This window comes from Mesoplodon mirus, assembly GCF_964341445.2.
Source record: "Mesoplodon mirus genome assembly, chromosome: 2".
Taxonomy (NCBI): Eukaryota; Metazoa; Chordata; class Mammalia; order Artiodactyla; family Ziphiidae; genus Mesoplodon; species Mesoplodon mirus.
In genome coordinates this window covers 54,890,031-54,914,061 of record NC_138977.1, presented here as the reverse complement: position 1 = coordinate 54,914,061, position 24,031 = coordinate 54,890,031, and the positions used below count along the sequence as shown (strand labels likewise).

Below are 24,031 nucleotides of genomic sequence, written 5' to 3'. Positions count from 1 at the left end.
TTCTAGGCATATGTATTTAGTCTCACTGAACCTTGATTTCTTCTTCTTCAAATAGAGCTAATTATACATATAGGTAAATAGATATCTATTGAAATGATTTTTTTCCCATAGTAGAGAAAAAAGCAATGCACAAAAATAGCCTGAGATATGAGAGTTTACTGTACATCTCTGGGAATCTTGAGGACAGTTGGTGCCTAAGCACAGTGATGAGGTCCTCTGAGGAGAAAGAAGCAGATAAATCTAAGACTATTAAGAATAAAAACAACAAAAATGCTTATATATACTTTCTCTCTCTACTTCTCCTGAAGATTCCTGATAGCTTTTAGAGAATTCCAGAGGTAGAAATAATAAAGTGATACGTGAGAGGCTTTTCTCACCTCAAATGAAAGGCTTTCAGAACATTTCTGCTGACCCATGGAATTGGTGTTAGATTTGAGTATTTCAGGTTTTATCCTAATTAATCCTCTTAACTTCAGACCTTTGTCATTCAGTAGTATACTAAATGTACTGCGTGGGCAGTATAGAGGCACAGCTACTCACTGCAGTGGCAGAGCTTTAGTGAACAAGAACAGATTTGAAGAGTGAACTCTTCCATAGGGAGAGACCCAACTTAAATGCTCTGCAACTGATTCAATAATTCTTTTAACTAATGATAAAGTTAGTAAGTGCATTATTTCAAAATAAATTCACTGCGAGTTCTTGTTGTAAAATTAGGCAACTTATGAGGTACTCTCCCAGTCCAAGAATACATAGAAGTTGGATTATTGAATTATAAGAACTTGAGCTAGAAAAGCATATTCACTCAATGCACAATTACTGAGCAACTGCTATGTGCTAGAAATGTATTTGGGAAGCTAAAATCTGCAGGCTTAGTGACTGACTGAATATGGAGGGTGGAGGCTACATAGGGAGAGGCAGGAGTAAATTTGGTGAGAGAAGCTGATGACACAGACAATTAGGACACACACACACCTTCTAAGTACCTTATCTTTGTGGAACTTAAAATAGAGTGACAAATGATAGTGTATCAGGCACAGAAGCAGAATACTAATCCAATCTGAGATATGGGTAGAGAAAAGGGAAAGCCACAGAAGGCTCCTGAACAAGTATTCTCTGTATCGACTCTTTAAAAAGAGAGGAAATTTACTGTAATGAGGAATATGAAGAAGGGCATGCCTTAGAAAAGAAATAATGAACGAATATAGATAGGTGTAAATAAGCTGGCTTTTTGGGAAGACTGTAAGCTGTTTTGAGTGTTTGAGGTGTACAATGACAGATATGAAATTATTGGAGATGGAGCTAAGGGAGTAGGAATGAGTTAAATGGAGGCAATGAATTCTATGACTAAAATTTTGAATATCGTCCTTTCGACAATTAAGGGTCCACCAAGGGGTCTTACCAGGTCAGAGAAATGGTGAGCATTGATGGTTAGAATGATTGCTGTGATAGTAGTGGGATGGACAGATCTGAGAACTAGATATGGCAGAAGAGTTAGGGAGGCTATCAGCTCAGTCAGCATGAGATCTGGTAAGGAAGACCTGGGGTTTCCAAAAGAATTCCAATTCAAGAATTATACAGGATGCAAAAAGTAACCATATTTGATGATCGAGGGGAGATAGAGGTAGAGGTGGGGAGACAAGAATGTCTCCCAGTCATCTTTAGGGCCTTGGGTAGATGGCAATCACATTTGCTGAGATGGGAGATATAAGAAAGATGGCAAATTTGGGAGAAGAAGGTGATGACTTCATTTTTGTACATGTTGAATTGAAAGGTAACTTACAGTTTACGTAGTTTGAGATACATTGAAGGCCACACATGTGAGGCTAGGGAGAGAAATGAGAGGCAAATGTAGTAGTTTGGAAGTTCTATTTGTATAGGTAGTAAATGGAATGTACAAGAAAGATGTATCTCATCTAATTCAAATACTTTATTTTATCAATAACATAGTTAGCAATCAGCATTTCAGTTATCACAAAGAACAATGTAATTTGGGTTAAAGTGTAGGAAATACATAGTTTTGCTCTTAAGCAACACAGGATAAAGATTTTATAAAATCATACAATGGAGTCAATTAGCTATGTTTGGAGAACTCAAGATTTTTTAAAGAAAGCATGTACAGTACATATTTTCTATTGTAAAAAGAGAAAAGACCATTTAGGATTTGGTGTTTGATCTTGGTTCCAAAATCCCTGATACTTTATGTCTTCAGTTTCATTTGTATGTTTATTTTCTGAAGATTCTCTTAGTATTTTAAAGGTAGTCATCCTACCGGATGTCCTTGTTATTGAGTTAATATCACAAACCATAAAAACATCTTTTAAATTTAAGATACAAGTATAAAAGAGAACCCTTTAGTGTTAATGGGGACATATTTTGTGTTGCCTATTTATTGCTAAATATAATACTAAAACTTCCTCTGTTTTTCCCTCCTAACTTTTGAATTTAAAAATATATGGAATAGAGTGCCTCAAACATCTGTGTTGAATTTTATCTTTTATTCCTGTTTAGCTTAGAGAAAAAAAAATCACTGAGATAGGCAGAACAACTAAAACAAACAGACAAAAAAACCCTCAAAACATGTCCGTCAGTATAAAGAGTAGTGGAAATAACACAGGCTTTGGAGTCAGCAGAACTATGTATAAAAGTTGGCTCTGTTAATTATTAACTATAAATGTGGGCAGCTATCAAAGTTTCACTTTTCTCATCTTTAAAGTGGGATTATTTTTAGGATTAAATTACATTACATTTAATCCGTTATATCTCTTCAAACCATGAGTAACAGAAATTTTTACAGGCTATATATCACGAAGTCCAGTGTTGTTTAATTCACCAGTTCATTAACACTAATAGAGATACATATTTGTTTTTCTTTGTTATTTCGATATGACAGCTTTCTCTTTGTCGTAAGATGACCACAGCAGTTCTTAGGAGTCACATCCAGAAAGGAAAATGTCCAGAGCAAGAAGAGGGACCATCTCTCCAGTATTTCTCTTTGAGCATAAATAACTTTCCCAGAAATCTTCCCCCAATACACTTTCCTAAATCTCATTAGCTAGAACAGGGTGTCAGGTTCTCTTTAAACCAATCACTGCCAAAGGGAATGATTGGGTAATAATCAGAATTTACCTCTAAACTGGGAGCTACATCACCTTTCTGTTGTTTGGATGCTGAACAAATTCATGTTTCTTTTAACAAGGACGTTAATAATGAGTATTGGGGAGCCAACCAATTTTATCTGCTACATGTGACTCTCAAAGTTTGATCCCTTGGACCAGTAGCATTATATCACTTGGGAACTTGTTGGAATTCAAATTCTTCTGCTCCATATCAGAATTTTTTATCAGGAGCTCTGTGGGTAGGGCTCAGCCCTCTGTGTTTTAATGGGCCCTCCAGGTGATTCTGATACAGGGCCAAGTTAAAAAACGACTGTGTCACTACAAAGTTTACTGAGGAAATAATATATTAATACTATTTACTCAGAGCTACAGCTTTGCACAACTCCAGAGAGTACAATGTGAATAAAGTGCAAAGAAGAAAGTGACCCCTACTAGGAAGTTCGACTGCAAATCTAGACATGTCACCATCACGCTTTACTGATTTCAACATAGGTAAAACACTAGCAAGATTATTGGTACTTAGTAAGTAATCAATAAGTGTTGGTCTGCTATTATTCTGGAACCATATTATGCATGAGATGCTGTGGTGGTCACTTTCAGATAGCTTATCATATTTGGAATCCAGATCTGAGATCTTCTGCACCAAGAATACAAGTTACTTACATTTTCACAAGAAAATATCAATTTACCCTGTCAGCACTCAGTATCTAAAACAAATGGAAGTTCTTTTTTCTGATAACCCTGAATACCCATCCTTCAAGAACTAATTCACTATTGACATCAATTTCAAATAATGTATGATTCACTCCTGTCAGAAGCCATGCTGAGATTATTCATTCATTTATCCATTAAATTTCTGCCTAGAATCAAAATTTTCAAAGTCCTATTTTTGTATCATATCATATCAGAAATCCAAAAAGGTGCAAACCAAAAATTCTAGGACTTTAACTTTTTGAAGAAGCAGATGATAATGTTGTATAAAATAAATATTCTTTTGAAGAATGCCTTTACATCTTTTATAACACTATTTGTGAAGATAATTTTTGTTATGTTTTTTAATAACAAGAAATATAAATACATAAGTGATACATTCACTCCCCTTAGCATATAATGTTGAAGAGGAAAACCTTTTTAAGTCATTCCCAGTGAAAACTTTTAAGTGCCGAGCCCCATTTTAGTAAATAATATGAACCATGTAGTACATTGCTTCACTTTTGCCTGGAATGCAACAGATCAGTTTTATAATTAATTGCTGTACCTTAACTCTAGAAGTTTTTATGTAATTACACTTGTCTTCCCTAACTTTTGTTATGTGGCTGTTGATTATTTTGGCCTTGTTTTAAGTTTTAAAAGCTTATTGTACCCTTTCCTCTTTTTTGAGCTTCTTTGAATTTTTTTCTCTTTTGGAAGTAGGAAAGTTATAAAGATTAATCTCTCCTTCCATCCACTCACATATTCTTACCCCCATGATTCTATACACCTATCTTTTCTTCCAACAACCCATGCTTTATTTTACTACCCATTCATCTGTCCATACATCTGCTATCCTCTTGTCCATTCATTTATCTTTTTCTAATGTCTTTCTGCTTGTAACCAAATGTAGCTAGAAAAAGTGAGCACAGTGCACGTGTGATTATGAATAGACCTACGGATCCAGAGAGTCTATGCTAGAAATAGACCAGTTTCTTCATTTTACAGAATTCTAGCTCCCTTAAAAAAAAATTTTTTTTGACTAACCTTCCACAATCCTAGCTTACATTGATGCAGAGGTTTCTGGATTTCTGTAACTATTTTAAAAAATTTTAGCAGAGTTATAAATCTTGATTTACTTCAGTAGACTTGTTTAAAATAATGTTTGTAAACAATGTACATAAATCCAGCATTACAAAAAAAGAGCTTAAAGGGTAAATATTTATAAAATAAGTCACTTCAGTTGCCTTAAATAGAAGCTTCCCCGCTGCATTTAAAATATGACTTTTCTCCATTTGATCAAGAAATATTAGTAAAAGGAGTAATTCAATACAACAGGCTCTCATCTCTCACTCAAGAAGTTCAAAATCAATTTTTATTCGACTTTCTAGAAAAACATCTATTGAATGAATCATACGTGCATATATATTTAAATCATATTAATCTGGGCTCCCTGACATTTTTTTTTTTTTTTTTTTTTTTTTTTTGCTGTATGCGGGCCTCTCACTGTTGTGGCCTCTCCTGCTGCGGAGCACAGGCTCCAGACACGCAGGCTCAGCGGCCATGACTCACGGGCCCAGCCGCTCCACGGCATGTGGGCTCCTCCCGGACCGGGGCATGAACCCGCGTCCCCTGCATCGGCAGGCGGACTGTCAACCACTGCGCCACCAGGGAAGCCCAATCCCTGACATTTTTGATATATTGATTATAATAGCAAGAAGGTTCAAGATAAATGAATATCAGATACAAGAAAAATCAATTTGTTCTTTAAAAATCTTAATATTGTACACTTGTACATAGGAAGCCCTTGCAAACCTTGTGATATTGAATGACTAAAGGGAAAGTAAAATCACTACTGTCAATGAGATTGAGTCTCTACTCTTTCACTGTAATATTATAACTCACTAAAAGTAATGACAATTCTGTCAAAGTAAAAACAACAAGTTGGCACTGAAATTTCAGAACATTTTTAACATATATTTCAACTAGTATAATTTCAGCAGATGTGAAATTCCATACCCTCCATACCCTTAACACAGTAAGCAAAGTTATCTATAGTTTCTCAAAGCACAAACAAAACATACATTTTCTTGTTTAGGTAGTCACCTATATTTATACAAAGGTGAATATATATTGACCAAAAAAGCTAAGAATGGTATCAGTAAATAGAACCTGACACAATTTCGCAATGGCCCAGGACATTTCTAGGTGCCAAAGAAGGTTTTTTCCAAAGGTTTATAACTCGTATTTGTGAAGTATACATAGAAAAACTACACAGATGATACTCACTCTTCCAGGATCTAAACCAGTGTCCTACAGAAGACAGGTGCTCAACAAATACTTGATTGCAAGTATTTGGAACAGTGCTAACATAATATTTTGCAAGGACAGAACTGAGCTATATCTATACTGTTTAAAATGATAGCCACATGTGATGAGCTAGAGTGACTGAGGAAGTGAATTTTTAATTGTATTTAGTTTGTATCAATTTAATGTAAATTTAGTTAAATAGCAGGATATTTCTAGCAGCTAGCAGATTGGGCAGCACAACTTTAGCAAGTAGTCAAGTGTAAGCAACCCGATGATACATACCTCGATGATACACACCTCAAAACAAATTCATTTGTTCATTTGTTGCTACTTACATTTGGTTTTGGGTTTCCTTCCCCTGCCCATATCCTTGTTGTCAATTTTATATTTTTGAATTTGTATAATGTTAACATGCTTACAAGAGTTAAAAATACAGAAAATATACTCAGCTACTGATCTATCTTCTCATATTTCTTCTACCCAATTCTTAACATCCCTTGTAAATAACAAGTTTCCTTATTCCTTTATCTTTCATGTGACTTTTTTTTAATATTTGTGAAAATAAGCAGATTAAGGATGTGCTTTTTTATTTCCTCTTCACTCTTACACAAAAGGTAATATATTGCTACATATGAAATCATAAGTTTGTGCTCACACCTCCAATGCAATCCCATCTCATAGGGTTCTTTGTCTTATCACATTCCATTGTAGTACCTCTCTTATACCATAGTGAGAACCCTGGCTCTCAAAAATATCTACACGTTTCCTCATTGTTTCCACGTACAACACACAGAAATATCCGCAGGTATTTCCGACTGCTTTTCTGACTCCACTATTTTCTCAGCCCCATATCTTGCTCCTTTGATTCACTTTTTGTTTTAAGAATCCATTGACAAGTATATCCCTAATGAAGAGTTCATGGAGATTAAATATTCTGTGTACATACATGCCTGAAAAAATCTTTATCCCACTGTTCACTTAATTAACTGGCTGAGTATTGAATCTCATTTCTGAAATAATTTCTACTTAATACTTGAATGCATTGCTTCATATTTTTCCTTTTTGTAGCCAGTGTTGCTCATGAAAAGTCTAATACCAATCTGATTTAAATATTTTATAGATGACCCTTTTTCTCTTGAAGATTTAGTTCTTCTCTTTACCCTCAGTGTTCTTTAATGTTTGAGGATATGTCTCAGCATGGTTATCCTTGCATCCAGAAGTAGAATATGGTGGTAATGGGTACAGGCTCTGAGTCTGAATACCTGATGCTGAATTCTGACTCTGATACCTACCCCTTTCCTGAGGAAACAAAGGTGACTTGACCGAGTTTCTGATTTTAAGAGCTCTCTGTCAGGATTTTGGAAGTGGCTGAGTACAGGAAAACACATGCAGTTAGAGACATAGGATCTTTAGCAAATGTATGTCTTTAGTGTCAGCAAGTCCAAGAGACAAGATTGCCTAGCACGGTTAGAAGCATGGGTGGGCTGGTGATCAGGGAAAGTTTCACAAAGAACTGATATCTATGAAGATAAATATGAAGAGTGGGTAGAAAGTTACCAGGTAGACAGGGTTAAGAAAAGGGCTGTTCTCAGGCATATAATCATAGAGAGCTGGACAGAGAGAGTTGGAGTCTGGGGAGCTGAGATCAACTCTTTTTATTCTCACCCAAGAAATCCCCAACAACATGTGAAGGACAACCTCAACACCACAAAGATATGTCAAACAAAGATATGTTTCTCCTACTAGAAGCCTTCCCAATCTGTCTATACACTTCAGCATCTTTAAAGACTTTTCCCCCCTAGACATTTCTATTGGCTTAAAAAAATAAAACCGTCAGTTAATTTACCAGCAAAATGGGTTTATTCAGGAACAACAAAGAACTGCAACTCAGGACATGGAATCTGTGGCAAACTATAGGCAGGTCTGGAAAACAAAGGAGAGGAACATTCTTTTATGGAGAAGGAAGAGTGGGCGGGGCTGTTACAAACAAAATGTCCATTGGAAGAGACTGGGAGTTTCCAGTGTAGGGGCTTTTCACTGGCAGAGTTGAGACAGTCTCTCATTGGTTGGGCTATTGCCAGGCAAGGAGAAATTCTTCCTCCTGCTGGGTAGTAAAATAGGAACTTTCTTCCTTTCAGAGATGCAAAGGTATGTCTCTTCCTGCTGAGTCTGCAATTGATAACAAGAGAGCTGCCCCTTCTGTCTTCCCAAGTCCATTGTAAATGAGGTTTCTGTTTATTAATGTTTACATTTCCCTGTTCCTGTGGCCCATGTTCCTATGGTCATCAGTGTATGATCCCCTGCACACTGATCTGTATTTAGCTAGAGATACAGATCATGGAGCTCCTTTACTTCTCTATTTTTCTTTCACTCCTTTCCTGTGTATGCTTTTCTTTTTCTTTTCTTTTTTTTTTAAATTAATTTATTTATTTTTGGCTGTGTTGGGTCTCCATTGCTGTGCATTGGCTTTCTCTAGTTGCGGTGAGCAGGGGCTACTCTTTGTTGCTGTGTGCAGGCTTCTCATTGCGGTGTCTTCTCTTTGTTGCAGAACACGGGCTCTAGAGCGCAGGCTCAGCAGTTGTGGTGCACGGTCCCAGTTGCTTCATGGCATCTGGGATCTTCCTGGACCAGGGCTCAAACCCGTGACCCTTGCATAGGCAAGTGGAGTCTTAGCTGCTGTGCCACCAGGGAAGTCCTGTGTTTTTCTTGATAGTAGAAACTGAAGAGGTTAAAGAATGATCTTAAGCAATGGATAAGATGGTGGGTGATTCTAAAGGAGGAAAATTTAAACTGTTTAAACTCAAGAACAACAAGAGAGTAGATAAACAATGAAAGTAATCCAGAGGCTTATCCAGTAGAACACACACACACACACACACACACACACACACACACACACAAACCCTTGATCAATATATTAAAAAGGAAGAGGGAAATATACCCTCCAGAAAGGCTATAATGTAAAAGCTGGAATATGCCAAGTGTTAGTGAGGATGTAAACCAGCTAGAACTCTCAGGCACTGTTGATATGAGTAAAATGTGTTCCAAGCACTTTGGAAACTGTCAGTGTCTATTAACATGGTACAAAAGTATATTCTGTGATTCAGAAATTCCACTGATAGGTATAGTCCCTGAAAATATATATGTAAATTCCCTGAAAATATGTGCATATATTCCTAGCACCAAAAAGTGCACAATATTTCATAGCATCACTATGTATAGTAGTCCCAAACTGGAAATTATCCAAATGCCCATTAACTATAGAATGTATAAATAAATTGTGGTATAATTGTACATTGGAATACTATACAGTAACAAGAATGAGAAATATAAACCTACATACAGCAATATGAGTCAAATCACATAAGTTTAATGTTGAGTGAAACTTGATACAAAAGAATATAAACTAAAAATAGAACTACCATGTGACCCAGCAATCCCACTACTGGGCATATACCCTGAGAAAACCATAATTCAAAAAGAGTCATGTACCACAATGTTCATTGCAGCTCTATTTACAATAACCAGGACATGGAAGCAAGCTAAGTGTCCATCAACAGATGAATGGATAAAGAAGATGTGGCACATATGTACAATGGAATATTACTCAGAATAAAAAGAAACAAAATTGAGTTATTTGTAATGAGGTGGATGGACCTAGAGTCTGTCATACAGAGTGAAGTAAGTCAGAAAGAGAAAAAGAAATACTGTATGCTAACACATATATATGAAATCTAAGGGGAAAAAAAAAAGGTCATGAAGAACCTAGGGACAAGATGGGAATAAAGACACAGACCTACTAGATAATGGACTTGAGAATATGGGGAGGGGGAAGGGGAAGCTGTGACAAAGTGAGAGAGTGGCATGGACATATATACACTAACAAATGTAAAATAGATAGCTAGTGGGAAGCAGCCGCATAGCACAGGGAGATCAGCTCGGTGCTTTGTGACCACCTAGAGGGGTGGGATAGGGAGGGTGGAAGTGAGGGAGACACACAAGAGGGAAGAGATATGGGAACATATGTATATGTATATCTGATTCACTTTGTTATAGAGCAGAAACTAACACACCATTGTAAAGCAATTATACTCCAAAAAAGATGTAAAAAAAAAGAATATATACAGTATGATTCCATTTGAATTAACTGAAACAGGCAAAACTAATGTATTCTCTTAGACCTTTCCAGTCTCTTAGTGTGGTATATATCCATTGTAAAACAAATTACTTCAAAATTTAGTAGCTTAAAACAGCAAATATTTATTATCTTTCACATTTTCTGAGAGTTAGGAATCCAGGAGAGGCTTAGTTGTGTGATTCTGCCTCAGTCTCATGACATTGCAGTCAAGATGTCATCTGAAGCTGCAGTTATTTTGAAGGCTTGAGTGAAACTAGAGAATCCACCTCTAAGCTCATGGCTGCTGGTCCAAGGCCTCATATCCTTGCTGGCTGTTAGCTAGCAGCCTCCGTTCCTTGCCATGTGGACATCTCAGTTATGCTGTTCACAGCATAACATTTAAACATCAGAGCAAGCAGTACATGAGAGAGAATGACCAAGTTGGAATTCTTGAAGTCTTTTTTAAATAGCCTAAGAAGCAACATCCCATCATTTATACTACGTTCTATTTGGCACATAGATCTGGCACAATGTGGGGAAGGGCTATACTAAGACGTGAATACCTGGAGGCTGGGATCATTAGAGGCCATGTTGAGTGCTGGCTCTTACACCTGGCAAAAATTTAAATTGATGAATTTTGAGAGGTTTGATAGTATAGGAAATTGCATTGATAGTTTAACTATTTGAGAATTCATACTAAGAAATACAAAAACAACTAATAAAAAATTTTTTTTTCAGAGGCAATTTGTTAACTCCATTAAAATAGTGTGTTACATAATGAGCAGGGGTCATCATAGACCATTACTTGGTCCAGGTCCAACTTTAAATACTTAAATAGTTACATTCATTTAACCAATTATTGTGGTGTTAACAAATTTGAAAATGTTATAAGGAAAATTGTGAAAGAGCTAACTTTTATATTAGGTAGTCATGACTAAATTCTAAAACATTTAAATAAATGAATATTATTTATTAATATTAATGTATTATTGAGAAACATCAAGATTAAGCTTTAGGGAAAACAGCTAAGTCCCTAAGGCACTGGAGATACCCAAAGCTGGACACTCAGGCTAATTAAATGATCCAGAATTTCATATATAGAAAAAAGATCTCTGCCAAAGGGGGAAAAAAGTATCAGTATAGTATCATGAAGCCATGACAACAAAGTCTTTTCTGTTATTTTATTTCTTAGGGTTTTTTTTTTTTTTTGAGCTATTCTAGACGTTTGAAAGGTAGGGGTAGAGTAGAATAGTGAGGCCAGTATGGCTCTTGTTAACTGTGTGATGTGTCATAAAGCACTCACTCTGATGCTTGATTCTCTCATTTGAAAAAAGAAAAAGTTCTCACCAGTTATTGACTTTTATGATACGTAATCTGTGAGGGACCAAACACAGTACTGATACATACTTTTGGCTTCCTTAAAAAAAAAAGGTATGAATCTTGATAATCAATGTTTGTTCAATAAATCTAAAAGATGAAGAGTATGTGACATTTATAGAAGTCATGCATATGCTTAATTGCACTTTCTGCTGTAATTTCTTCCCACTTACTTAGCATCATGTAAAGAAATGGTGACTTAGCATTATGTGAATTTTCAAAGCCAAATACCTCTATCATTGGTAATTTTCAAAGATAATAGTATGATTAGAAATATTTTAATCTGCATTTTATTAATGATAGAAAACATAATTTAGTGACATCATTGGAGATGATTACCTATAATGAGTCTGGATATTTTTCTGACCTACTTAATCCAATAATTATGTACCCTTACCTACTTTCAAAAGCACTTAATAAACTTAACAAGAAATGATAAGGGATAAAATATTCCTGAGTTAGTACCAGAGAGAGACTCAAGTCCTGGGAGAAGTTGGCTCTATTGCCAGAAAATTAACATTAATTTAGAAATTAATTGACATTAACATTAATGTTAATTAACATTAACATTAATTTCAGTGCCCCAGGAGCACTGAAATTTAGAAGCCTAAAGTATTTTACTTATCAAAAGGAGGCAGTGCAGCTTTGGGGCTCAGAGAGCAAGCTCTGGAGTCTCAGTTACCAGCCTGCCACTTATTAGCTGTTTGACCTCAGTTTCCTCATCAGTGAAATCAGGATAATAATAGTTCCTGCCTCACAGGGCTGCTGTGGGGATTAAATGAGACAGTGCATACAAAATGCTTAGCACAGTGCCAAGATGAGTAAGCACTCAATGGATATTATTATTCTGACTATTCTGAATAAGGTTGGTAGAGAAAGTACAGACTTCTAATGAGTTCAGGACTGACTTAGAATTTGGCAGTATAAAATAGACAAGATACTTTGAAGTTGACAAGGTATTGACCCAAAGGCCACTTCTGTTTAGTAAATCTACACTCCAAAGTTCAGAACAGTTGATTCTACCTGGGATGTCAAATGATTAGAGTGAATCTGTTTAAGGTGTTTCCCTCTCTGATCAATGATTGTATAACATGATGGATGGTATACTGTGTGTAAACCTTGTTTTCTTGAAATGTAGGTAGATTATGGATTTGAGATAGCTTTGTCAATTTGTTTTTACTTCTAAATTACCACTAACTGGCTACTTAATTATACTCTGTATTTTCTTGAAAGCATTAAAAAATTTCACGCCCACTCTGATCCAAGCAACCATATGTCCATAGTATGAATAAAGCACACCCACAGCTGATGTTTAAGCTAATCAAATGAGAAATGTATTACATGTCGGCTTTGAATAGTTCATTTATGCTGTTAGAGTGAACAAAGTAGTAGTTTCCATCTGTACTTCAGAAATTAAACATTTGCTTCTCAAAGATTTTATTTTAATTGGAACTAATATTAGTTTCTTAGTAAGAGGCCCCTAAAGGAGTTAAATTGAAATCACGTTGCAATAATGAAAAGGCTATGATGTATTTTCCTTAAAATATGCCAAATCTTTCTCACATTATCTCACATGGCAGTGAAAACTAGACCTTTACATGATTTGATGCTTGTCTCTCTATTTTTGGCCAAGATCTACATAGGACGATGATAGGAGCAGTTTCAAATTGTAGAGGCAGTTAGTAACAAACTGAAGATGTAAATAGAAAGAGTTAAATTATTATTGTATGGCACACTTGTTTGGTGGATGAGAAAAACCTTTTTTTTAGTGGGGAAGACTGTGAAAAGAGTTTTATCAGTGGTAGACCACCAGAAGTTTTGAGACCACATCTCTTTGTATTTATCTACGTCTTTAGGGTTAATAGAGGATGTCAAAGTGATTAGGAGCCTCTCTGTCATGTTCTTTTGAGTAGAAGTTTTGTTGGGGTGTTTGCTGTTCACCCCAAGAACCTGAAGGAAATGTGAAATAACTGGACACATTTCCGTAGGAGTTTCCTCCTCTCTCAACACTATAAAAAAGTAAAGATTAACTCATTAAATATGTTGAATATTCTTATAAGCCCACATAAGTATATTTTTGGAGATTCCCAAGTATGAACAAAACCTAAATTACATTGAAATGCAAGCTTAACATGTTGAATTTGTACCTACATTTTTGTGGGTTTTTTATATTTATTCATTCATTAACTCATTCAATTACTTAATTCAATTACTTTTCTACTATGTGCCAGGCTAGACACTTGGGATACAAACAGGAAATAGTTTCAAGGAACCAGTGAACATTTTTGAACACTGTAGTGATATGACTCACTAATAAAACAACTTATTGAGAATCTATTTTGTGACAGACACTGTTGTACTTACTGCTAAGAGTTGGCTTTGTCAATAAGATTATACTTACGATGCGTCTGAAGGATGAGAAGATCTTAGGCAGGAGGACTATGGTGAGTGCTCAAGCAGGAGATAATGATGGCTAGAGGTAGTGGGGCTGCACTGGCAATGGATTTAAAATGTACTTGGGCTTCCCTGGTGGCACAGTGGTTGACAGTCCGCCTGCCGACGCAGGGGACACGGGTTCGTGCCCCGGTCCAGGAAGATCCCACATGCTGTGGAGCGGCTGGGCCCGTGACCCGTGGCTGCTGAGCCTGTGTGTCCGGAGCCTGTGCTCTGCAACGGGAGAGGCCACAACAGTGAGAGGCCTGCGTACTGCCAAAAAATATATATATATATACTTATATGGTAGAGGAGATTACACTTAGAGGACATTTGGATATAGAGGTTAAAAAAGAGTAGGAGGTAAAAGAAAACACCTGAGTTGTTTTCATTGATGACTGGGCATCAAGATAGAAAATATTACAAGAAAATTAGGCTTTCCAGGTAGAAAAGAATGTGTTTAGGTTTAGATAGGATGGATTTGAGGTGTTATGAAAGATTTAGGTAGAATTTTGCAGTGGACCATTTTGGATTTATAGCTCTGGAATTCAGGGAAAAGGTTAGATTAGAGATACACTTTGGGAGTCACATCTAAATTAGTAGGAATTGTGGTTCAGGAGTGTTTCTCCTGCACAAAGTGTTGTGAGTTAGCTTTCTCCTTGCCTTTGTTATTCTGTTCACTGAAAGTGAGACAATGATTTCATGAAATCTCACTACTGAATAATATTATCCAATAGAAGTTTTGGTATGATAGAAACATTCCATATTGCCACTCTCAAAACAGAATTCAATAGCCATAAGTGTATACTGAGCACTTGAAATGCGGTAAATGTGATCGAGGAACTCAATTTCAAATTAAATTAAATTTTAATGAATTTAATGTTTCATAGTCATATGTGGCCCTGTGTGGCCAGGTGCCCCTTTTGATTGGATGGTATACCTAGAGAATGGACAGAGGAGAAAAGCACAGTGGATAATCCTGGTGGGTATAGTAACTAAGAATTAGGGTATAGGTGATACATTTTAGTGAGTGGAGGAAAGATGATACTAGATAAAATATGGGTACCTATGTATATTGCCAACATTTCCCCATATCAAGAACATGGCAGGTAGGATTGCAAGACATGGTATGCCATACATGCAGATAGAGATTTGGATGTAGGAAAAAATAATATTTATTAATATTTTTGTGTTAGATAAAGTACTATATCTTCCAGGTTTGGAATCATTGCTCTAAAAATTAATTGCTTTTATCCTGCATATTCACATGGGGAAGAAACTTATTAAATATGATATGGTATAGTAGTTAAAAGTCATATTAGCAGAATGACTCTGTGAAAGATTCTTGATTTATCTGTGTCTTTGTCATTCAACTAAGTATGAACCCCAGGTTAATACTGGGTTTGTTTTAAGATTTAAATCACAGCAAACACTTAGAAAACTGCCTTGAATCTACTGAAGAGTTAATGCATGTTGTTATCATTAACCTTAAAAGTAAAGTCAGAGAAACGTTTTTAATTGAGTCTATTTTGAAATCTTAATAAAAAAAGGGCATTCTATGGATTGGCCTTACTGATTGATATATCCCTAAACTCATTCAATGTTGTGTTATTTTACATAGAAACGTTTTGCATATAAGATCATCAGTTTCTTTGCATTAATCTTTTTTATGATGAGGAAATATTTTATCAAAAGAAAGTTTACAGTAGTTTTATTATTTCTATGGGATAGAATTAGTATCTTTAGTTAATTTTCTTCTATTAGCAATTCAAATGTTTTTTTCTTTAAATATTTTTTTATGTTTACAATTTCAACTATTATTCACACCAATTCCTTTTTGTCATTTCTTTGAGCTTACATTGGATAAGATGAAAAATAATTATATGGTTCCAGACTTGGTAAAAACAAAAATGCTATAAAGGAGAAAGATAATCTTTTAAAACATTTCCATAACGATGCCTTTCTTGTGTTTGCTTACTTTTGTATTTCAGAGATTCAGGATTATCCTACCAAAATGTTTTGTCTCCCTACATTTAAAAAATAATTGAAATTTTATTAATTATTTGTTTAAAAATATGATTCTCCATTTCCTGGAAACTCCAGAAATCTGAAAATACCAATAGTACAATTTTCTCTTTCTTATTCATTTTAACAGCAATTCCGGAATTTGTAACACAAGTGAATGTTGCCTTGGAAGCCTTAAGTAAAAACTCTTTGGATGTGTTTGATGATAATCAGTTTGTGGACACCTCAAAAAAGATCTATGATACAATTCATGATATCAGATGTTCAGTCATGATGATTCGGGTAAGTTTGCTTTACCTTCTATTGAATTATCTTAACACTTTTCACCATCTGGTATGCCTGGAATGATTGCAAGAAATGTTTTATTTCTATGCCGTAATGTCAATGCTAAAATCCATTAGAACTTTAGAAATTCGTATGTATCCCCAAAATCAGATATACTGTCACAAACAACACTTTTACTTATGTATATGGTTGTAACTTATGCAAATGAGCACATTTAACTGCCACATGTGCAGAAATGATAGAATTCATTGTGTGCAGGATTTGCTGAAGTGTCACATAGCATATCAAAAGCCAAAGAACAATACATAAAGTAATTTACTTTCTTTTCTTGAGCAGAAAGGAGAGGATCTTTCTCATCACTACTGAAATTTATAGAAAAATGTGTTTAAAACAAGGTATTTCTATGGCTGAACCCTCTCACACTAGATCATAGAATCAGAGTGTTTTGTAAGAAATCTCACTTGTAACTGCCAGAAACAAGAAATGTTTGAGAGTTGTCTATTTGGGAGAATATATACCATCTTCCTGAGTGTGAAAGTGAGTCGTTTGTTGTGGGCACACCTCAGAATTATCTTACCTTAGGGAAACAAAATCCAGTTTATCCACCTATTCACCCTTGGTTAAAGGCCACCTCTCTTCAGAGGTGTTACCAGAGCCTCCTGCAGGGCCAATCAAGCTCTTGTGGCCAAAAAATCCACCCTGAGGCAGAGTAAAGGAAAGAAGAATCAGTAAGACTGGTGAGTGCAATTTGTAAGTATGAGTAGAGTTCAATTTGAAGGCCTCTGGAATTAACTGTTAGTAAGACTGTGAGATAGAATTGGATGTACTGAGGAGATAAGGATGGAGCATCAGTAGTATCTGACAGGTCTGAATATCATAGGTTCATGGAGCAGTTCATAGAAATGGAGCCAACTGAGGACCTTGTAGGGAAAAGAGCCAACAGAAGTAGAGGAGCCTGGAAGGGCAGATGGATGCTTATGGAAGAAATTGTAAGAGAAAGTCTAGAGGTGTCAAGACATGGGATCTAGTACTTCAGAGCTTGGGAAAACCTGCAAGCAAGCCAGTTATACAGAGAGAAACCTCAATATATATTTATGAACAGCCTAGAAGTATTTGTTTATATGTGACTGGGAATAGTGGTACTGTACTAGTACTATGTCTGAACTGCAAAGTACCTTTGCCAAATAGTTTCTTCTTCTAACAAAAGTTTTTATTCCTTACCTATGTGGACTAGGTGACTAGTGGGCTAGTATTAATTCAGAGCTGGATAGGTGGAACCAGGAGGGAAACACTGAAAGTATGAAGAAGGCACATAAACTTCAGGAGGTAGCTTTACAAGAGTGAAAGCCCCACATTTCCAGTATCTCTTGGTGGATATTTGAGAAGATAAACCAGTGAAATAGCATAGGTGAACCAGGGCAGGGAATGCGTTTTGTTTTTTGTTTTGATTTTTTCTGCAAAAGCTATCTAGGGACAAAAGTCTTATAACCTCTCCCACTTGAATATTCTAGTATTTAAAATTTTTCTTATTATCAAAATAGCTTACTTATAACAAACTAAATTGTCTTGCCATTATTTCTATATATCCCTCATATGCAGTAGTCCTCTTTAGGGCAGGAGGACAATTTATTATAATTATTAACAGCTTTAGAGGGCAGTAATTTTTCCCTATAGTCATCTCTTTTTCAAGGTAAATGCTTCAATTTCTTTTAACTTTTCCTCATAGAAATAATTTAGTATTTTGTGTTCTTTACTAGTCCTTATTTAACTTTTCAACAAACTTCTCAAATGAGACTATCAAAAAGCATACTCTAATTAGAGCCTGCCCGATGTCAAATGAAGTGGAAGATGTATTCTTACATTACTGCTATTAATACAGCCAACTACTGTTAGTCTATTTTTTCCCCTCTTAAACACCATGATTATTGGATAGACAATAATTTTTTTTGTTTTTATTTTTTATACTGTCGTTTCCTGTATATCCCTTCTCCATTTTGATTTGATGTGTTTGCTCTTGGCCCCCAATCCTAATGCTATTAAACTTCATTATATTTCTAAATGATTCTTCATGTAATTTATCAGGTTGTTTTTAATTTTGGTTGGTGACCACACCTAAATTAGTATTAGTTAGAAATATGAGATTATAATCTTAGTTCCTTCATCTAGATTACAAATAAAAATATTAAATTATATTGGCCCTCAATCCCTGTTGGATAGCTCCAGTTAAGTGCATTAGTATTAAGATCCCTTAGAATCTGATGTTCCAGCCAGCTGAGAACATACTGGTAAGTGATCGGTTTGAAAGAATGTTTTGTTTTGTTTTTTTGCGGTACGCGGGCCTCTCACTGCTGTGGCCTCTCCCGCTACGGAGCACAGGTTCCGGATGCACAGGCTCAGCGGACATGGCTCACGGGCCCAGCCACTCCGCGGCATGTGGGATCCTCCCAGACCGGGGCACGAACCCGTGTCCCCTGCATTGGCAGGCGAACTCTCAACCACTGCGCCACCAGGGAAGCCCTGAAATAATGTTTTTTTGAATGTTGAGGTAAAGATACTCTTTCTTCAAACGCGTTTTATGGCCAAAAAAAAAAAAAAAAAAACAGATAAAAGCAGAGATCCTGTGCTTGAAACCAGGCAGGATAGTCTAGAGGCCCATTATCTGTGTCCCTACACCCCCAGTCTCCTAGACAGCTGCTAGGGGCACCTGTATAGCACTTCTGCAGTGATTCCTTGGATGATAACCCATAAACCTTTGTACTTAACTGCTAATTGGATTATAGTACGAAAATAGAAGTCTAACTCAGGTGTAATTAATGAAAATCTTTTTTTTTCCCCCTTTGAGGACTGTCCCTTTATCATAGAAGATAATAAAATTGATCTGGTATAATCTTCTCTTTAAGAGGTCAGATGTAATGCTGACCAATATCCTGAACTTAGAACTGCAAAACTTTATTTAGAGTATCTAGAGAGTGTCAACATTAAGGCAATACATGTATAATTATGCAAGTTCAGGGAAGGCTAAGCTATGCTCTTGAGAATGTGTGTGAGTGTTACAGAATCCAGTCTTGTACCTGAATTTTCATGAGTGTTCTTCGGTGCTCTGGAGATGATAAAATACTAACTTAAGATCATAGCCTGATATTTTATAGTTTTACAAAAAAATATGATTATACCAGTCTTTAATATTTATTTTGATGAATAACTATGTTTGCCATTGTTTAGATTATTTTAAAAATTTCTGAATCAAATACTGTGACATTTACTATTATCTCCACTGGATTCAGTGTATGGACAATTGAGTTTGTAGAATCTCATTCTTAACCTTGGAGAGTAGGAAGTATTAATATTTTTTATCTGTTTGGTGTTTAATATCTATGTGTAAATTTTACAGTGATTAAGAGCTGTATGGTCAGGCCACTTAAGGGGACTGTTCTCTTGTTCTCTGTACCTCCCCTGCCCGACCAGTGCCTGCTTCACCTATATCTTATGCATATGACTGACTTTCCTACATAGTTGCCCCAGGCCCCAGCTAGTGATTGTTATTATTAAAGGGGGCTGTGAAGGGCATTCCCCTCTGCTGGTTTCCCTGGTAACTAATGAGCCCACCTGTAATCAATTCCCCTGTAACTGGCAAACTCCCCTTTCTCCGGGAGTGAAGACCACTGCCATGTCCTGCCCAGCGTCTGAAGTACACGGTGGGGTGTCACTCCAGGACCTTGCTTCAGACATGTAAGCTCCCCCATCCATTAAACCACTGATGTCTCTGTTGCTGACTCCCAGCTCTTTCTTCAGTCTTGAAGCTGGGCAAGCACAGGACTTGTAGGCCTGTGCGGTGCAGCCCAGCAAGAACCCTAATAATATAATGGTTAAAACTAAAGCAAGTAACAAATCTCACTTAGCTTCAGTTTCCTCCTTTGTAAAAGGAACTTGGTATTATACCTACTTTAAAAGATTATTATGCTGACAAAATGAGCTAACAGAAATGAAGTACTTAGTAAATAGTAGTCTAATAAGATAGCTTCTATTGCTATTACCACTGTGAATAGAACTAGTACTACTGAAGCCGCCTATGATTTTGTATATTTTGAAGAATGTTAGCTATAGAAGCTGTAGAAATATGCTCATGGAGCAACGTGAAGCTAAAAACCAAAAAGTTACTTGAAAGGGCGAAGTTCAAAGATTTATTATTTTTCTTTCGGTACTGTTTACATTGTATAAGAGGATAGCCATGTTATTAGCATTGGGTATCTGAATTATAGTTGATTTAATGAAAATTTTGCTTTTGAACCCATATTACTTTAAGCTAGCATTATAATTCTGCATATTGTTTTTCTTAACCTCTTGAACCATACAAGATGGCTTAGTGGCTCATCTTTTTGGTAAAAGGTGCTTAACCAGAAATAGAGGAAATTTGATAAGGATGGCATAAGTGAATTGTGAGAGACTAGCATGGGTGGTCAGAAGTGAAATACTCTCAAAGAGAGGAAAAGATTCAGCAAAAATTCATCCTGTAACAGGTGTTCAGAATGTAGACTTTCATATGTTTTCTTTGTGAATTTTCACATGTGACTTATCAGAAGTTCTCTGAGAATACAAAGAACTTTCCAAAGACGAATGTGAAGATTTTCAGGACCATCATAAATTTAGATTTTCTGTGTTAGTTTTCTAACTTTATTTTTCAGGGAAGAGGAACATATTTTGGATGTCTCACTTGGTGGAAATTAATTTTTGATAAAACAAAAATAAAATAAATATAAAAACATTTACATGTCCCAGTTTACATGGACCATCTTTACATGAATCATTTAAATGGATTGGAACATAGTTTAATATACAACTTCAGCTTATATAGCCAGAAAAACCTTTTGTGTCCAATTCTACTGTGTGTATAGAAGTGGATAGTTTTATAGCTTTTACTGGAATAATATATAATTTTTAAAATTTAAATTACTTGCACTGTCATGATTTCTTTGCACTTCTTTCATTGTCCACCGTAGTGTCTTTTGTTCAAGACCTCAAAATTTTTTTTTCTTTATATGTCTTCTGGACTGAGCTGCTGTTTTTCTCTTTGAAGTCTCACTCAAACTGCCAGAGAGAAAGGCTATGGTGGTGTCAGTTAGAAGCTAACCAGTGTACAATATTATCTTGTACAATTAGAACTGTGTAATGCAATTTGGAAATGAAGAAATAGTGAAAAAAAATACTGTGTAAAATCAAGACATGCATTGAAGTCCCTGTTTTACATTACCACTTACATTGTTATTTTACATGATATCATTAGTTTCTTCGCTGTGGAGGGAAATGAAAGCATACCATTAAATTACTACTTTTACCTAGTAAAGTAGCTTTAAAATTGTACTTAAAATGAAAGACAAAACACTGTTCCCTAAGATTAGGAACAAAGTGAGAATGTCCAGTTTCCAAAGCAGTGCAATGTTATGGATGTTCTGGCCGGAACAGTAAATCAATAACCATAATAATATTAATAATAATAATATAATAAATAAAAAGTATATTGGTTACAAAGGAAAAAGTGAAACTGTCTAGATTGGTAAATTATATTCTCAACTACATTGAAAATCCTAAAAAATAAATTTATAACAACAAAAAAACCCATTCCAGTAGAACTGATAAATAAGTTTAGATCACAGAATACAGGATCACAGAATACAAGGTCAGTATACAAAAAACAATTATATAATGGGAGCAAGGGAAAAATAAAAATAAGGGCAAAATTAATGAAATAAGAAAAGTACAATAGGGACTTCCCTGGTCCTCCAGTGGTTAAGACTCGGTGCTTCCACTGCAGGGGGCGCAAGTTTGATCCCTGGTCAGGGAACTAGGATCCTGCATGCCACAGGGTGCAGCCAAAAAAAAAAAAAAAAAGAAAGAAAAGTACAATAGAGAAATACAATGAAACTCAAAGTATATTTTTCTATATAGTAGTAACTAACAACTAGAAAATATATCTTTTAAAAGTACAGTATATTTCAGCATTAAAAATAAAATAAACTTAGTGATAAATCTAACAAAGACGTACATGATCTAAACTCTGAAAATTATAAAAATTTCAATTTTACAAATATTCAAAAATATTACTAAGAAAAACTAAAATCACTTAAATATTTGGAGTTTATCATATTTATGGACTGGGAGACTCAATATTGCTAAAGGTGTCAATTTTCCCCAAATTGATTTTTTTTTTCCTGCTGTGTTAGGTCTTTGTTGCTGCATGTAGGCTTTCTCTAGTTGCAGTGAGCGGGGGCTACTCTTTGTTGTGGTGTGTGGACTTCTCACTGCGGTGGCTTCTCTTGTTGCGGAGCATGGGCTCTAGGTGCAAGGGCTTCAGTAGTTGCAGCACATGGGCCCAGTAGTTGTGGCTAGTGAGCTCTAGAGTGCACGCTCAGTAGTTGTGGTGCACGGGCTTTGTTGCTCCGAGGCATGTGGGATCTTCCCAGACTGGGGATCGAACCCGTGCCCCCTGCATTGGCAGGTGGATTCTTAACCACTGTACCACCAGGGAAGTCCCCCAAAATTGATTTTAGATTTAATGATGTCCCAAACAAATTCTCAGCAGACTTTTATGAAGACTAATAGTCCAAGGTGGTTACATGGGTGTATACATTTATCAAAACTCAAAAAATTGTACACATAAAATTACATGTAAATTATATTGATAAAGTTAATTTAATAAAATAATGTTTTGCCCAGTAGCCAACACCTTAGAAAACAGGCAGTTTTAATTAGATAAAGTTCCACCAAACTGTATTAATTAGGACTAATTAGAAAGGTCTGCATGGACTTCTGAAAATGCTAACATTTTGAATATTATAAAATTAATACCTTTCTACTTTATAACTGGCTGCTTACCAAATATTTCTAATGCATGACTCCTCTTTTGTTGATTTTTATTCCCTATATTTGTGACTCATTACTTATTATCTTAGATCAGGGGTTGGCAAACGTACGGCCTTAGGGCCAAATGTAGCCCACCATCTGTTTTGTATGGTCTTTGGGTGAAGAATGATTTTAATATTTTTAGATGGTTGAAAAATTTGTAAGAAGAACTTCTGAAATGTGAAAATTATATGAAATTCTAATTTTAGGAATACAGACACACCCATATATTATACCTTGCTCTTTGTGCTACAGCAGAAACTGTGTGGCTCACAAAGCCTAAAACATTTACTATTTGGCTCATTACAGAGTAAGTTTTCTCACCCTTGTTTTAGATAGTCTGTTTTGACTGTTTACCAAAATCTTGAATGACTTGCCCAAGGATCCAATCACTCCTTTATTAGTTTTCCCTTATAAATCCAATTGTCCAAAACATTTGAATATTAGAATTGTTTTTCCTTCCAAGTTCCTTGAATCATGTGACCACCTAGAACAACTTCTAATTCTTCCTATTCCCAGGGGAAGGGATGAATAGGAAGTGTCCCAGCCTCCTTTCTCCATCCTCCTTTTTACCCTGAGGGCTTCCACGCCTTAGGTGCTCAAATTTTCTTACCTTTTCTTTTGTAGTTTGAGCTATCTGTGCTTCTTTCTTTGAAAATTTTACATTCCTGCCCTACTATTTTGCAGAGAGAGAGTCCTTTAATTACTAGGACTCACCCTTCTCTAAAAGCTGAATGGAAATTTTTTTGCATTCTGCTTGGTATTTTCATTCAGCAGATAA

General features: G+C 35.8%; 1 protein-coding gene across 1 annotated transcript in view; it reads left to right on the top strand.

The window, feature by feature from the left end:
* CTNNA3 (catenin alpha 3) overlaps nt 1-24,031 on the top strand; it is a 1,654,963-nt gene that overhangs the window by 1,321,384 nt on the left and 309,548 nt on the right. The window contains exon 13 of the mRNA XM_082639545.1: nt 16,199-16,350. Within this exon, the coding sequence (XP_082495671.1) occupies nt 16,199-16,350 (152 nt within the window). The remainder of the gene's footprint in view (nt 1-16,198; nt 16,351-24,031) is intronic.